General features: G+C 41.4%; 1 protein-coding gene across 14 annotated transcripts in view; it reads right to left on the minus strand.

Moving 5' to 3' along the window:
- Positions 1–6,680: 6,680 nt before the first annotated feature.
- PRLR (prolactin receptor) overlaps positions 6,681–16,095 on the minus strand; it is a 275,125-nt gene continuing 265,710 nt past the window's right edge. For all 14 annotated transcript variants that reach the window (XM_045020949.1, XM_045020951.1, XM_045020955.1 and 11 more), the window contains 5 exons: positions 14,019–14,188; positions 12,603–12,744; positions 11,619–11,718; positions 9,103–9,172; positions 6,681–8,336 (listed from right to left, as the gene is read on the minus strand). In XM_045020949.1, the coding sequence (XP_044876884.1) occupies positions 7,314–8,336; positions 9,103–9,172; positions 11,619–11,718; positions 12,603–12,744; positions 14,019–14,188 (1,505 nt within the window). In that variant the 3' untranslated portion in view covers positions 6,681–7,313. The remainder of the gene's footprint in view (positions 8,337–9,102; positions 9,173–11,618; positions 11,719–12,602; positions 12,745–14,018; positions 14,189–16,095) is intronic.

Below are 16,095 nucleotides of genomic sequence, written 5' to 3' on the forward strand. Positions count from 1 at the left end.
GTATATCTGACCCTAAGAGGGGTGACTTTCCTTTCCCTTTGGAGTGAAGGAGAATGAATTAGTAGCCAAAGCACCATATCATCATCATCAAGGAACATGGCCCAATATCATTTTACTTCGTGCATGTTTACTGATTCTAGTAAAGGGTGGATGCATCAATGTGGGGCTTTACAAAAGGGTCAGACTGTTTCCAGACATGTGCTATCTTCTGTGATCCATATGGGATATTTTCTAGAAATGATTTCTACAAGGATTTCCAGCATCCTGTAAAAATCAGTCAATGCCACTGGTCTTCCTGGTTTAGCTTAGGGAATTCACTACTATAGGATACTTGCCTGGAAGTTTCTGAGAGCTCTTGATTCCTATTGACTTTAGTGAGAGTTGGGGGGCGAGGTGTCTCAGGATCAGGAAGGCCTCAGAGCAGCAGCATCCATCAATAAAGAAGGCCCATTTAAATAAAGACCTAGTCTCTGAGAAAGTGAAAGGGCTAGTATCATCACAGGTAGTTATCTGGGCTTTCACCCTTGGGGGAAAAAAAAAGGAAGAAGGGGAGAAAACAGTCTTTCCTTTCTCCCCTGCCATCTTCAACATGCAACCATGCAGTGAGTATTGTAAGCCTAGCTTTTAGCATATCATTGTTTCCATTAGGCCTCACCACAAGTTTGGGTATAGGAATGACTCTGCTGAATGGGAATAAAATTGTATTTCCTTCGCATACCTCTCAACTCTGAAAATTTACCTGCAAGATGAAGCTTTTCTGCTTTAGAAGATAACTGATTTGTATATTGTCACAGACAAAAATCAAATGATTCCTATAAATTTCAATGGCCTGTTTAGTGAACTGAACTTTACATCTCTAGCTCAGGTGTAGACATACCCCCTCTCTAGTATATCCTACCCTTTCAGTCACTCACTTCCTCATCACCCAGCACTCATTGTATCTGCACTCTTCTCTCATTCTACTCACTTGCAACAACTTTTATGCACCACTTATTTCTAACCCCTACCCATCATTTATTCATTGCATCCTGCAGATACCTGGCCGAGAGAAAAAGGAGGGAAGAGATGCAGCTGTTGATACCACAAGAGTCTTGGGAGCCACAGCAGCAGGAATTTCTACCTCAATCCCACTCTAGGAAATACAGTCCCTCTTTCTCACCTCCATAGGTATGGGAGTCAGAAGGGAGCCAAGGACCTTGCTTTTTAATTGGTGGTGGTGGTGGAGGACATGCGAGTTTACTGTTAGGAAAGGAGTGGCTATTCTCCATTACCACATAGCGAGGAAAAGGCTGAAGAGGTCCAACCTAGCAGCAGCTTAAATACCAACATGTGTCCGAGCACAGCAAACACTATGATAAATGCTCAGTTCACTTTGTCTGACCTAGAACCTGAATACCTATAACCACTCAGCTCATCACCCTTGATGAGCTGGGCACCAGTAAGGGAGCAGCAGTGACTAGCTAACTGGCCACACAGCCCAGGAAAGAGACTGACACACCAGGAACACACCAGTCTGGGCCTGACAATGAACTGAAAAGACATGTAATTTTTCACACAAAAATATCCCACCTCACTATCCATCCATAATAACCCATTTTAATTGTTCTAATGCAACACAAATGGTGCCTCCATGACAGGCTGTCATACAACAAAAGCAATTGTAACATAAGATTTTTTTTTTTATTTGCTACAATAATTATTTCCAATTTGACACTTCAAGTAAAATGCTTCTGTTTGCCTTTTTAAAGGGAGGGAAAAAAACAGAGGTAGTGATTCCTTTGAAAATATGGAGCCGAATAACATGACGTGCTTGATTTCAATATAACTTTATGGCTTTAGAAAGGACACGTTATCCATTAACTGGCCCAGGTTACTTTGGTTTCCCTGTATAATTCTTTCAAGTTGTTTAAAGTTAATGAAAAATGACTGAGCACACTAGCTGGCTTCAGATTGTGAACTCCACATGCATAGTGCTTTAGAGATCAGAAAGTAAAAGCTGAATATTCACTTTTAATTAACTACTGTTACTGTACTTTAAATATTTGAATTAATATTGTAGAGCTACAGTGCATTTGTAGTTCAAGCGATCTAGACAGACATAAATCAAAACATTTACATAGCATTCACTGCTTCAACACAAATCCGTTATGATTTCCGTTTTGTTCTATAGACACATACTTTCCCATATTAGTACTGTATATGGACAGATATGTACATTTGTATGTAATATGACTGCAAAGGATTATTTCATCAGAAAGAGCACTCTTCAGAGATCATGTTTCATGTGACAGGTAGTTTTGGGACCACATGTCCCAAATTCACTAAAGCACATAGACAACTACTTAAAAGCACCAAACATTACACAGAAAATACGGGTACCATACATCAAATGTGTGTCTGCTAAAACAAAAACAACCTAATTAGAAAATTTAAAAGCATGAGACATCATCTTTTTTAATACTGAAGGAAAGTATTTTTTTTTTATAAAACTGTTTTTAACCCGAAGGGGAGGTAGTTAATTTTAAAAACATTTAAAAGTAATTTAGCGTTTTTTAAAAAACAAATTAGCATTTTTCATTGGAGTCTTTATGCTTACATTTTAGAGCTTATACTTTATTTAAAAAGTAATGCACTATTGATCTAACATATTCCCAAACCTGACATAGAAAAAGTGTGGAGCCTATTTGAACATTTTTCCCAAGTGAGAGATTTGAATAGCAAAGCAACTGCTGGAGGGCTATTTACTGGGGAAAATTCTGATAGGTAATTCATCCATCTGTCTATCAGAGGTGATGTGAGAAGTCTTATTCTAGGCTAGTGTAAGGTGCCTTTGCAGAAACCTGATTTATAGATACCTGTAGCATAATCTCATTTTATTCCCACATGAGAATATATTCCTTAAACAGCTGTAAATAAAAATCGTATTTGAAATTATGAAGATTAAATGATTGAACATCCAAAGAGTCATAAATATATGAGTATCAGACTGAAGAATAATTTTTTATTCTCTACTTGATGTGCACATGTACCTTCCAAATGTCAATGGATCAAATTCGGAAGGCGTGTTCTGCAAAACTCCATTGGCTTTTGGAAGGTACACATCCAGAGAAGAGTAATTATTATTTAAAATCAAATTGCTGTTTAAATGTGTGTATATATGCACACATACACACAATTGAGAATTTAAAGAAGGGTGTTCATTTGGAAAATCATTTGCATATAATTATCTAACATCTCTACCCCCCTTAAAAAAAGGAAACCCGAACAGGTCACACAAGAGATGTATTTAGACTGAATTACACTCTAGCTGCTGCAAAGCAGCCAGGGAGAATGCAGCTTATTCACTTAAGCTGAAATTTAACCTCTTTGTACAAAGCCACAGTGATCTGGTGTCATGAGGTGGGAGGAGGCAGGATAGAATCTATGTCCCTGGACTTGCTTTAGGCTGCATTGCAACCCTTCCACAGCGGCTCTGCCAACTGATGCATGGAATAGCAGTTATGGTCCTTCTGCTCCCTTTGGGTTTGGGCCATTGGGTCTGTTTATCTGTATATGAGATATCCCACAGAGAGAGAGAGAGAGACTGGGCTCCTTGTTTGCATCACAACAAATATTTTAGACCAGATGTTCAAAGGGGCCTCCATTTTATGCATGTACTAGCCTGTATTTGCAGGCAAAAATGCCCATTTTCTCCTCATGGCAATTTGGAGTTTGCACGTGTCAAGTTTCTGAAAATACGTCTCTTAATGCCTTATCATCTCACGTTCTTCAAATTAATAGTGGGATGTTGGCACTAGAATGGACCTATCCCAGAAAATCACCATGATCGAGATTCGCTGGTCCAGCCAGGCAATGCTCAGTACAGAAACAGAGGTGAGCAGGAAAGGTAGTATAAATTCCTGATCCTTGGGATATGGACTGACTGAACCCCTAATGAAATGTCGAGATGGCTAAAGATTGCTCTAAGTTGTGACTGCTTCCCTCTGGTCCTAAGAAGTCATTGTGTCCAGACACATCACTTTTTCCCTGCCTGTACCCCCTATGCTATCTAACTGTATGTAACTCCAAAGATTTCCCCTAAACAAGGGGAATCTACAGGTGGCTGAGTAACTTGCCTTTTTACTATGACACACATAGGGCCTAGAGTGAGCCTGAAAATCTGGCCCTAATATACTTAATAATAATTTTTTTTGGCTTAGGTATGACTATCAGTGATAACAAAAGGAGTGTGTCTGATTTGAACTGACTGTACCAGTCCACAGTTAGGAAACTGAAGTCCAAAAGAAGAACTTACAAACAGAGACACAGATAGGTTCATTGTGTATTAACTCAGAGTGCATCCCCTTCCCCCAAATTTTTTCCTTTTGATAACTAGATAATTTCACTGCAATAATCATGGCATTCCCTATACAATGCCCAGAAAATACTCCAAACACTGCACTAAAGTTATCTAGTTATCCAGAACAAAGTAAAATATTTTAAGGGTGATCACTGTGTAATAAAAAAGGTAATAATTGGAGATATGCCAATCTCCTAGAACTGGAAGGGACCTTGAAAGGTCATTGAGTCCAGCCCCCTACCTTCACTAGCAGGACCAATTTTTTTGCCCCAGATCCCTAAGTGGCCTCTGCAAGGATTGAACTCACAACCCTGGGTTTAGCAGGCCAATGCTCAAACCACTAAGCTATCCCCCCTTGCCACCCACTGAGTGTATTTTATATCTACATAATATAGTGTTCTTTTAAAAATTAATGCCTCTCCAAAGTCTTACTGTGTCTTAGGGGGTGGGAAGAGGGATAGCTCAGTGGTTTGAGCATTGGCCTACTAAACCCAGGGTTGTGAGTTCAATCCTTGAGGGGGCCACTTAGGGATCTAGAGCAAAAATTGGTCCTGCTAGTGAAGGCAGGGGGCTGGACTTGATGACCTTTCAGGGTCCTTTCCAGTTCTAGGAGATTGGTATATCTCCAATTATTAAAAAATTAAAAGTCAGAGTTAAGCAGATAGGTGAATAGAGAGGGGCTTTCCTCTGGCCCGAAGGTAGTATGTGTGGGCCCTTCCTTACATTGGCTAAGCAGCTGGCTCAGTGCACAAGGCCAAAAAGGTGCCTACTGGAAAGTTCCAGAGCTGTTGAGGGGAAGGGGTGGGATGGGGAAGGTGAGTGCATGTCCTGTAAATATATTTCCCATCACTTGCACAACACAATGCTCTATCCTCCGCCTGACCCTCTTCCCCATGCCACTGGGCCACTATACCTATGGATGTTACTCAGCTAAGTATATTCTGTACTTAGCCCAATTGCAAGGGAGACAAATACATCATTATTTGCCTTTAGAAAATTAAGCTTTTCTTTGTGCGGGGGGGGGGGGGGGAGAAAAGGAGTGCCATTATTTCCAGTTGTCATTTGGGGGTGATTGGGTTGCTTCCTGCCAGCCTCAGTTACTAGCAATGGCAGGAGGCTCTATTGGTCCATTTTCATTATGGAGGGAACTGCCCCAGATCAAATGTATGACCCCTCCTCCTTCTTAATTTTACCAGAGTAGAGGCTCTTTGACATCAGGGGTCATGGCTCTTCATCCTATTGAGCTTGGACAGGGAGACATCGATTTTGGCAAACGTAACTTCTTTAAAATGTCCTCCCTGGCTCAGGGAAAAGCCTATATTTTATAATGTAGGGGGCTGTCGTTCCATCACAGATTGACTTTACACAATTACTTCTATGGAACAGTCCACAGGCCATCTGGGAGACAGCAATTTAGGGAGGGACAAAGCCCCCCAAAACCTAGCATTCCACTTAGTTTTACAGGAATAGTTGATAAAATAAATGGACTACATAATTCTCAATTCATTGTATTACATCTACAGTCTATTAGAAATATAAATTCAAAAGTTACTTCATATCCTTCATTATTCTACAGGTCTCCTTTAGTTATTTTGGTGTTTCACTATTGAAATGATAGCTTCACTTCTTATCACCTCTTCCTGCATCAGCAGAAAAAAACAGTGAAGTTGTCAGGTAGGTAAATAGTTCTGGGAAGTTAGAAAATATTTTACTTTAGAAAAATAGTCTTCAAAAATACATTGTTGAACTCATGGGCTTTTACTAAAGTAGATTTTTATATTATGTACAATAAGGCAGTCTATCAAATAGTGTTCTTCTCTTTCAATAAAAGTGAACATTGTCCAGTTCTATTTGGCTAAGAGATGGGTGGGATGTAGTTTATTCATCATACTGAAAGGAAGCAGGAAAATATGTTGAGAATGATTTACTACTTTGCTACAATTACTTTAATATATTATCTTTTATATATGAAATCGTCAACATCCAAAAAACTAACTTTTTTTTTAGGATTGAGAAAAATATATAATAGAAAAACCTATACCAGTGTTTAGAATTCATTAAGAAAAAATACACTGTATGCCATAGTAGTTCATCAGCAGTATACATGGTCTAGGAACTGTATGAACAACCATGGGTAAGACTACGATTTTGTCACGGAGGTTGTGGAAGTCACGGAATCCTGGACTTCCAGAGACCTCTATGACTTCAGCCTGCAGCGGCTGGGAGTTGCAGGGTCCCTACACCCCGCAACGGCTTGGGGCCCCTGGGAGCTCTGATCCACTGCAGGCAATGGGGGCCCAGCCATGTGGGTGGTGTCGGGACTCCCCAGCTCCCCATTTTGTCATGGATATTTTTAGTAAAAGTCATGGACAGGTCATGGGCTTCTGTGAATTTTTCTTTATTGTCCAGGACCTGTCCATGACTTTTACTAAAAATATCCGTGATAAAATCTTAGCCTTAATCATGGTATACTGACCAATCTCCCCAAGTTTTGTATCTTTGTTGAACCTGCAATATTTGGCTAGTTTTCATCAAATACTAGAAGAAATGCAAAGTTCGATAATTTGTTTACATTGTAGTTTTCCATGGCACATAATATCCACTTCCTTGCCCTTTCTCCCTAAATTGAAAACTATTTTAATGATCTGAGGTTTATTTATTCTATTACATCAACCTACAAATCCCTTTTTTCTCTTTATTAATTATACCCCAATTTGTATGGGTTTTCCAAGAAACCATGTCACATACTTTTGTTTTACTGTACATAACTATTAACAAAAGTAAATCTATAAATCACAATTAGAAAATGAAATAATTTGTTCTGCAATCAGCTAGTAGAAAACATAGAAAGGTGCGAGCTACAACTGAGCTTTAGTAGTGTAATTCTATGTAATCCACATACTAGAACATTCCATTTTAATTGCATTTAATTTACTCTGTAGTGTTACCTGAAGAAGGATAATCAAACTTTCAGTTAATTAAAGGAGCACATAAAGGAAGTTGGATCCAGGTAATCTAATCCACCAGTGTCTATTTTGCGCTCACTTGGAGTTGTAAAACAATAGCTCATACTTTTCTCTGTTTGACTCTGTTGAAGGTTCTGAACAGATTCCTTTGGAGGTTCTTGAAACATAGGTGTGGTCTGAACTCTTGAAACTGGTATTATTACTAGAATGCTGTTGTCCACAACTCTTGAGACCTTTGCATATTCCTTGCTGGTTCCAGGGACAGTACAGTTTTCAGTTTTGCCGTTATTTTCTTTCTGTTTCGGTAATACAGCTAACGCCCCATCTTGGTTGACTTTGTGAATTTCTACATAATCCATTAGTTTAGCAGACAAAAAAGGTGACTTCTCATTGGGCAGCAGTTGCATTCTGTCTTGGTCAGCTTTGGAATGCAAGCTCTCCACTTCTCCTTGCTTGTGCAGCTTTTCCTCACTGATAGTTTCAGTGGATTTAGAATATTGTGACTGTTGATTTTCTTCATTTCCCCCCAAAATTGATGTAACAGTCACATTCATGGTGCCAAGGGCTATCTTACAAACATCCGTAATGTTGTGGTAGGAGCATTTAGGAGTCTGGTTGTTAGGTAGCTGAGCTTCAGGCCACGTAGATAACTTTGTACCACCAATGCTAAAATAGGGTATTTTCCCTTTTAGGTCTGTGCTCTGAATTTCACAGCTGTTTTTTCTGGCATTATTTTCTGAAATTTCACTGATATCTGGTGTTTGAAATGCTGATGGAAGGATTCTGGGATCCCTGCTCCTCTCAGAGAGTAGGAAAGGGCTGTCACAGCTCCCTCTCCCCGAGTCACTGTCTGTTTCCTTGTGTGTTGACTTCATATTTTTACTGGGATGACCTTTTTCATGACTTGGCATCAGTTGCTGATCTTCACTGTCATCTACCTCCAGAAATTCTACCAGTAGGTCCTCACAGTCTGATGTTGGAGGGAAGTCTTGGCAACCCAGAGCACTCAAAAACTCATCGGACCTCCCTGTCTGAGGGGATAAGAACAATACACATTACAATCACATTTGTGGCTAACTGTAAGATTTATCCGTTATTAGTATTTCTCTCCCACCCTGACTGAGACCACAGTGATTAGTCTACGCCTATAACATGGAAAACGTGCTGGAATGCTGCAGTTGCTGTAATGTGTGCAGTTATACGGGTAAGGCTACCCTAAACCTAACCTCGTTTTGGTGCAAAACTCAGTGGGAGTTTACAAGCACCTCATGTGAACCCCTTGTTCAGGGGCCAGATAGTCCCCAAACTTGTGCTTACGGCACACAAGGCCCAGGGGACTCTAGTGATGACAATGGTAGTAGGCAGCCAATGGGGTGGGGAGGGACAGGATGATGGAAGACTATGGCCCAGCCACCTCTTCTCCTCTGGACTGCAGAGCGTTGCGGGGAGCACATACTTTATCCTATTAAAAAAAGAGTTGACAAGAGTCACTCAGGCTTTAAGCGGCCCTGGTGCACCAGGAGGCATTACGATAGCTTCAGATACAAAATGCCTCTGAGAGTAACTGCTGGTACAAAATCCCTCTTCAAATATACTTTCCCCACCCCCGCGCGCGCGCACACACACACACACGCGTGCGCGCGCTTAAAGGCTTAAATTCAAGCTATAAAGTACCTAGTTAGGGTAAAGGCTTGTTCCAGTATTAAATGCAAATGCCATCTTTGTTGTGTTCATTATTACAAAAGCTTGGCAAAGTATGTAGCACTGAATTCCACTATATTCTTTAGTAATACCCACCTCTAGCAGATGTGTATCAAGTCCCTTTATCTTGGGCCCTGGGACTGGTGGTAAGATGCAGGCTACCATACTGAAAAAAACAAAGGCAGAGAACATAAGAAGTGAAGGCACAGACCCTATTGCCCCAATTGCTAGCCCATTTCGATACCAGTTCAAACATTTCTAATGTATTTGATACTTTTCTTATTAAACCCCAGCCCACGGTGTGACGTCTTTCCAGGACAGCGTCAGCCAGGTATAGCTCAATAAACATTTTTAAGTGCCTTACATATCTCTACAGGAAAGGGAATAATGCAAATACTGTGGTGAAGTTAATTACGGTACTTATAAACTGTAAGTGATACACATTGTCAGAATCACTTATTTCTATTATTACAAATATTTGGAATAGTACAACACCTAACATCATTTTGGTGCTGAAATGCATCTCTCCCAAGTGTGGAACACAGCAGCTGCTAACACCATACAGCAACGCTACACAACATTTTGGTGATGAAACTGAAGAAAAATGCACTATTCAACTGAAACTGAATGGAGTAATTAAAATTCACTCTGATTGTAATTAGTGATTTTGGCAGAAGTCTTAAACTTCAAATAGTATGTCCAGGCCTCAGGCTAGTGTGCTTTTTCAATTGCTAAACTGTTCCTGTTCACAGGGGAATATTCTGAGGGCTTGTCTACACTTACAGCACAACTGTAGCACTTAGTGAAGACACCACCTATGCTGATGAAAGAGCTTCTCCCATTGGTGTAGGTACTCCACCTGCCTGAGAGGCATTAGCTATGTCGACAGGCGAAGCCCTCCGACTGACATAGCGCTGTCTACACCAGGAGTTCGGTCAGTATAACTGCCACACTTTGGGTATGGCTACACTGGCGAGTTGCAGCGCTGGAAAGCCTCCACCAGTGCTGCAATTAGTAAGTGGCCACACCTGCAGGGCACTTCCAGCGCTGCAACTCCCTGGCTGTAGCACTGGCCGTACACCTCACTCAGCATGGGGAATAAGGATTCCAGCGCTGGTGCTGCAGCGCTGGTCATCAAGTGTGGCCACACACCAGCGCTGTGATTGGCCTCCAGGGTATAAGGATGTATCCCAGAATGCTTTTATAAATTACTCTCTTTGTTTTGTTATGCAGCCTCTCTTTGTTTTGTTGTGAACTCCGAGCTCCGTAGCTCCGTTGATCTCGGAGCTGTTTATCTACAAGCACAGCTCCTGTTTGCTGTGATCAATCTGTGAACAATCAAATGAGATAATGAGGCAGGCAGGGAGTGAGTGTAGGTTTGACAGAAACAGCGGGGGCAGAGGGGAGAAAGGGAGTCGTGTTGGCTGCAGGCTGTTTGCAGTTAAGGGTAAGGGATCGGGAACATGTTCTGATTTTTCAAGTCAGGAAGCTAACACACAGTGTTGGCTCCAAAAATCCACTCTCTCTCTCTCCCCCGCTCCATGTCACACTACGCCCCACCCCACCCCCCTCTTTTGAAAAGCACCGTTGCTGCCACTTGAATGCTGGGATAGCTGCCCATAATGCATCACTCCCAACAGTGTTGCAAATGCTGCAAATGTGGCCACACACCAGCGCTGGTAGCTGTGAGTGTGGCCACACACCAGCGCTGGCCCTGCACAGCTGGATGACCAGCGCTGCAACTACCAGCGCTGCAGATTTGTAAGTGTAGCCATACCCTTTGAGTGACATAGTTAAAGCAACAAGCGTTTTTAGTGTAGACCAGGGCTCAGGCTCCAATGGCTAGCTAGTGTCTGAGCGGGTGGGAGGTCATGGAGGGGGGCACAATGAGCTTTGCCCCATGCAAGAGCCTGTCACAATCTCAACTGCAATCTCTCTCTGTAGTTGGGGGAGCTCAAGGAATGCTTCCTTCAAACACCCCCATAGTGCCCCAAAGGGAACAAGGAGGGATAGGAGGAGACAGCGCCAGGCACTTGCCCAAAGTTTATCACAGCACAACTCCCCCTGGGACAATGTGGCTTTTCAAAGCCCCAGCACAGGCACTGATAGGCACAATTGGTTCTAAATATCTGTACAAACAAAAAAGACTCCGTGGTGAAAACAAACAACCAAACAACAAAAAAAGCGCCGCCATTTCACTATGCCTCACTAGAAAAATAATATAAGTTACGCATATCACTTTGTTGCAGCAGCTAACCAGCCAGCACTATTTCCAGCACTGGGCACTTCACGCTGCTGTGGTACCATGCGAGAAATAAACAAAAAGCCACAAGAAAAGGCATACAGAAGTAGGAATACTCCATAATACAATGTTTGCCAAATGAACTAGGAAAAACTAAACAGGAAGCTCAAGGCTAGATTCTCAGTCAATGTAAATAGGCCTAGCTCCAGTGAAGTTAAATTTACTTCAGTTCAGGAGCTAATTATTTCTTGATAAGCTTCTAATAGACCATAAAAACAATGAAAAATTAAAACAAATGTTAAAAGCTTATTTTTAAAGGTAATTAACTAAATCCTTTAGATTTAATACAAACACTAAGGCGGTGACTTACCTAAAGCCTTTCAAAGCCACCGTCCAGATAATGATTAAGCAAATAACAGATGATAATACAGCCACAAAGATCCAGACGAGCACATCCTTCAACTCTATGTCTAGAAAATACAAGCAGGAATGCTTTAATTGCATACAGTGTAGCAGCTAAAAAGCGGGTGATAAAAATGTTGCAAACGGCACCTATCTTTAAAATGGACCTAACCCCCAAACTCAGTTTTGTGGCTCGAGACCATCTATAGTACATACTGATCTACTGCATCATATTAGTGCTTGATATTTAGGTGTTCTTCACCTGATGGCACAGCACAGGAAATAAAATGCCTAGGAGAAAAACCCTATAAGAGTAAAAAGAACATGAGGAGGGTAAATTTTGCCACAGCCAGATACACCAACACAGGACAGAAAAGCAAGGGCAGCATCTATGCCATGCATAAATCTGTTGTTGTGAATAGTTTAGTCATTTCATTGTCAAGTCCTGTATAATATAATTAATGAAATTATAGGGAGGGGGCAACTACTGGATGGCTTTGAGAATTTCTAATAGTACACGAAGCCTTATACCTTTAGGCCAGTTCAAATACATCCCCTGTAGACAGTGACTAAGAACTATTACCATCTGATGTTAATGGCTGTTTGGTGTCTTATACAGTAATCTCAGTGCAGTTCACAATGAACAAGTATCCACACATCAAAATCACCATAATAAAAGGCACTAAATAGCACCCTTGCTGGCAGATTCAGTGGAGTGGCCAGTGCTTAAATGGGTCAGGAGAATGAACCACCCTCAGAAGTAATCAAGGCTGAGGCAAATTGGGAACATGGTGTAGGGAAGCTGCCACTTCTGCTACCTTAGCAATGTTTTATCTGTCCCGTAGGTAATACAGGATTTCAGTCTTCAGGTCTGCTAGCGGGGCAGCTAACTAATGTACTAAATTCACTTCCATTTAAAAATAATTAATAAAAGGAGGATCAAATAACTCACCACTGGGGATTTGAATATAACTTTCTGAGCTCCATTCACTCCATTCTCCATGGTCCGGTTTGCAGTGTACCTGTGCAATGTATTTCTTTCCTGGATTTAAACTAAACAACTTGTATTGTGTTTGTTGTCCAACAAAAATTATCTGAAGAATAAAGAACACAAAACCCATAAAAATTGAGAACATAAGAACGGCCATACTGGGTCAGACCAATGGTCCATCTAGCCAATATCCTGTCTTCTGACAGTGGCCAATGCCAGATGCTTCAGAGGAAATGAACATAACAAGGCAATTATTGAACAATTCATCCCGTCATCCAGTCCCAGTATCTGGTAGTCAGAGGTTTAGGGACATCCAGAGCATGGGGTTGCATCCCTGAGGCATTTTGCTATAAAAATTTTAGGCTATTTAGAAAGTTGACAAAGTAATGGGAGTGTAAAATGAACAGTACTGAAACTAGATAGCAACATAAGAATTTGCAATATGGGAATTGAATAATGGTCCATCTATTATATAGCCATTTCTCAGTTTTCTAATATAATGCTGTGAGAAAGAATTTTAGCTCTAGTGCAATGTTTAAGTGAAACTGTTGTGAAAACACACCAGGACTGGATCTCCCTTTCTCCCAAGTTTTATTTATTTTGGTTTATGAATGCGAAAAACAAGGAAGGATCCAGCAGATGATGAAGGTGATGGGGAAGAGGATGTCCTCTAGTGATGCGGGGTACTCAGTTAAAAAAAATTCATTCTGAATTGTGAATGTTGAAAACGTGAAACTTGAAAGGGTTTAGAGGATATTGAGAAGAACACCACAAGCCAACAAAGAGAGACAGCATTTTGGAGGAGCAATAGCTGACGGAGCACCAAAGATGAACTCTGAGCGGAGCTCAAGTGAGCACTGAAGGCAGAAGAAAGTTGTGAGCTTGGAACCCGAAGAAAATGTCCCCAGATTTAAGGACAGGGAGAGGTAAAGGCTTGTGCATACATTGTCATTATATAGCCTGCCAATGGAATCTAATGATTATTTGCATGGATGGAAATAGTTTCAGATAATTTTACCACATATTGTTACTGAGCTTTCTGTTAGCAATTTTATGTCTGTGGTTTAGAATAGATTACTGTGGTGAACAACAACAATCAAACCCATATCTAGCACATGGTTAAACTAGGCCTGACAATTTAAAGAGTATGATAATACTACAGTTAATATACAGTCAAATATTTTTGCCACTGGTTACCACACAGAGGTATCTGAGATACCACTTTATTTTCTTCTCTAGGTGTGGGAAAATACTGTGATCTCTCATACAGCACTGTAGGGCAACTTTTGGTAATGCTGAATTTTTGATGGAGTCTGATGTGTTACATTCATGGATATAATATAATTGAAAAGAGAAGATCAACTAGCAAAATCTTACCTCCCATTCGTCCCCTTCTTCAGGTTTTAGTCGCAACTTATATTCAAGAGTAAGCCACCCAGATTTGACGTCAGCCAGTGGAGGTGGATACCATTTCAACAACAGATATGGTTTTCCATCTACTTGTTTTTTTACTTCTAGAGACAGGTTCACAGGAGGGTCTGGCTGAACTGTAAAAAGGAGAGATCAGAGATAAAGGGTTTGAATCATCTTTGCCTTGCACCTTGGGAAGTCATTTACACTTATGCAGAGTGGGTGTAAAATGCTATCAACTGGTGTAAGAAAAGTGAGTAGAGAATTCTAAATTGGGAGTATTTTATATTCATCTGCTACCTGCAACTGTCAGGTTTGTTTTAACTCTTTCTGGTATTGTGATAAAGGAGATTAATAATCTTTTGGAAATGCATGGTAGCATGAATGCACAAATTCAAAGCGATCGCAGTAGTTTATGCATTGAGATCATTTTGAGATTTGTAATATTATGAACTGATAACAATTAAAACTGAAAATTATTTTTTGCTGCATTATTGTTTACTGTGCTACTGTTACCTCTCTCCCTCATAACCTTGAAGAGACAACATAGCTAGTGGGAGTACAATATAGTAAAAATCTATTGTCATGAAAGTCAGCAGATATATCTCTGAATGCACAAAAGTAGCAGATTTGAGTGATTAAATAGGTAACATTTTACATAGTCACATCTCTCACATAAAATTCAGAAAAAACAAGAGCACAGTCTCCATGTGCATATGCAGTATTTAAAAATAATACATGAGTTGTTGGCCAGTGTCAACATTAAGAAATTGTCTACACTAGAAAGAAGTGAATGCAGATTCCAGCAACAATTAGCAGCATTGCAGCTGCATCATTTCAAACTGCTAGTGTAGACAGATTCAGGCATTTTTACCAATATGCCACAAAAACCTGCAAAGTATTCATGACATGGTGGTAAAAATACCGTAGCCATGTATACAGTAGTAGTACTTACACGGTTTCTAGCACCCCGGCAACTACATCACTGCTGGCAAACCGGTACTAAATTTTTCTAGTATAGATATACTCTTAAACACTCTTTCCCATGAAATAAACTGAATACTTGCCCAGAGTTACTTCTCTTAGGCAAAATCCTGAGAAGAGAATGATCCTCACACCATGACCCAAAGAGCAACTGACTCAAGCTCTATTGAACCTGATGGAAAAGCAAATTCCAGAGTAGAGGCAGCGGCACAGGAGGCAGCAAACAGAGCTGCTAACAGGGGAGTTTGCGTGGGAGTTAGCAGGGGGAGGTGGAAGGGGGCCGCGCCGTGTCCCCAGTGTTTCACCAGGTACAAGCACCGAGCGAGGCCGGGACAGCAGCAGCCATGAGCCAAGCAGCAGAGGACACACCAAGGATGAGAGTATGCAGCAGCTGCGGTATGTACCTGGTTCTAGCAGGGGACCCAGAGCAGGGGTAAAGAATATGGTAGCTGATGGTGGGAGGCCAAGGAAAAAGAGACGAGCGGCCAGTCCCATAGATAGAGGGGAGGAGTCTATGGAGGCAACACCAAGTTTGGCTCAGGGGAGATTACAGGATGGCTTAAGGGGAACCACAAGGGAAGATAGGAATGGAAGGAGCTTGCAACCAGGGGGAACGGGGGATAGGTTAGAGGACCGCACTGTCCCCAGGCAAAGGCAGGTCTACGTGATTGGGGACTCCATACTGAGAAGGTTGGACAGGCCTGTGACCAGGGCCGATCCGGAGAACAGAAGGGTGTGCTGTCTACCAGGTGCTAAAATACGGGATGTGGACCTGAGGTTGAAAAGGATCCTAAGAGGAGCAGGTAAGAACCCTTTGGTCATCCTTCATGTGGGAACGAATGATACTGCTAGATTCTCGCTAGACAGGATCAAGGGAGACTATGCCAGGTTGGGTAAGACGCTTAAGTAAATTGAGGCTCAGGTGATCTTCAGTGGAATCCTACCTGTCCCTAGGGAAGGGCGCCAAAGGGGTGAGAGGATCCTGACGATTAATAGTTGGCTGAGAGAGTGGTGTTACAAGGAGGGCTTTGGGATGTATGGGCACTGGGAGGCTTTTGGG

Source organism: Mauremys mutica, chromosome 6 (assembly GCF_020497125.1).
Source record: "Mauremys mutica isolate MM-2020 ecotype Southern chromosome 6, ASM2049712v1, whole genome shotgun sequence".
Lineage (NCBI taxonomy): Eukaryota > Metazoa > Chordata > Testudines > Geoemydidae > Mauremys > Mauremys mutica.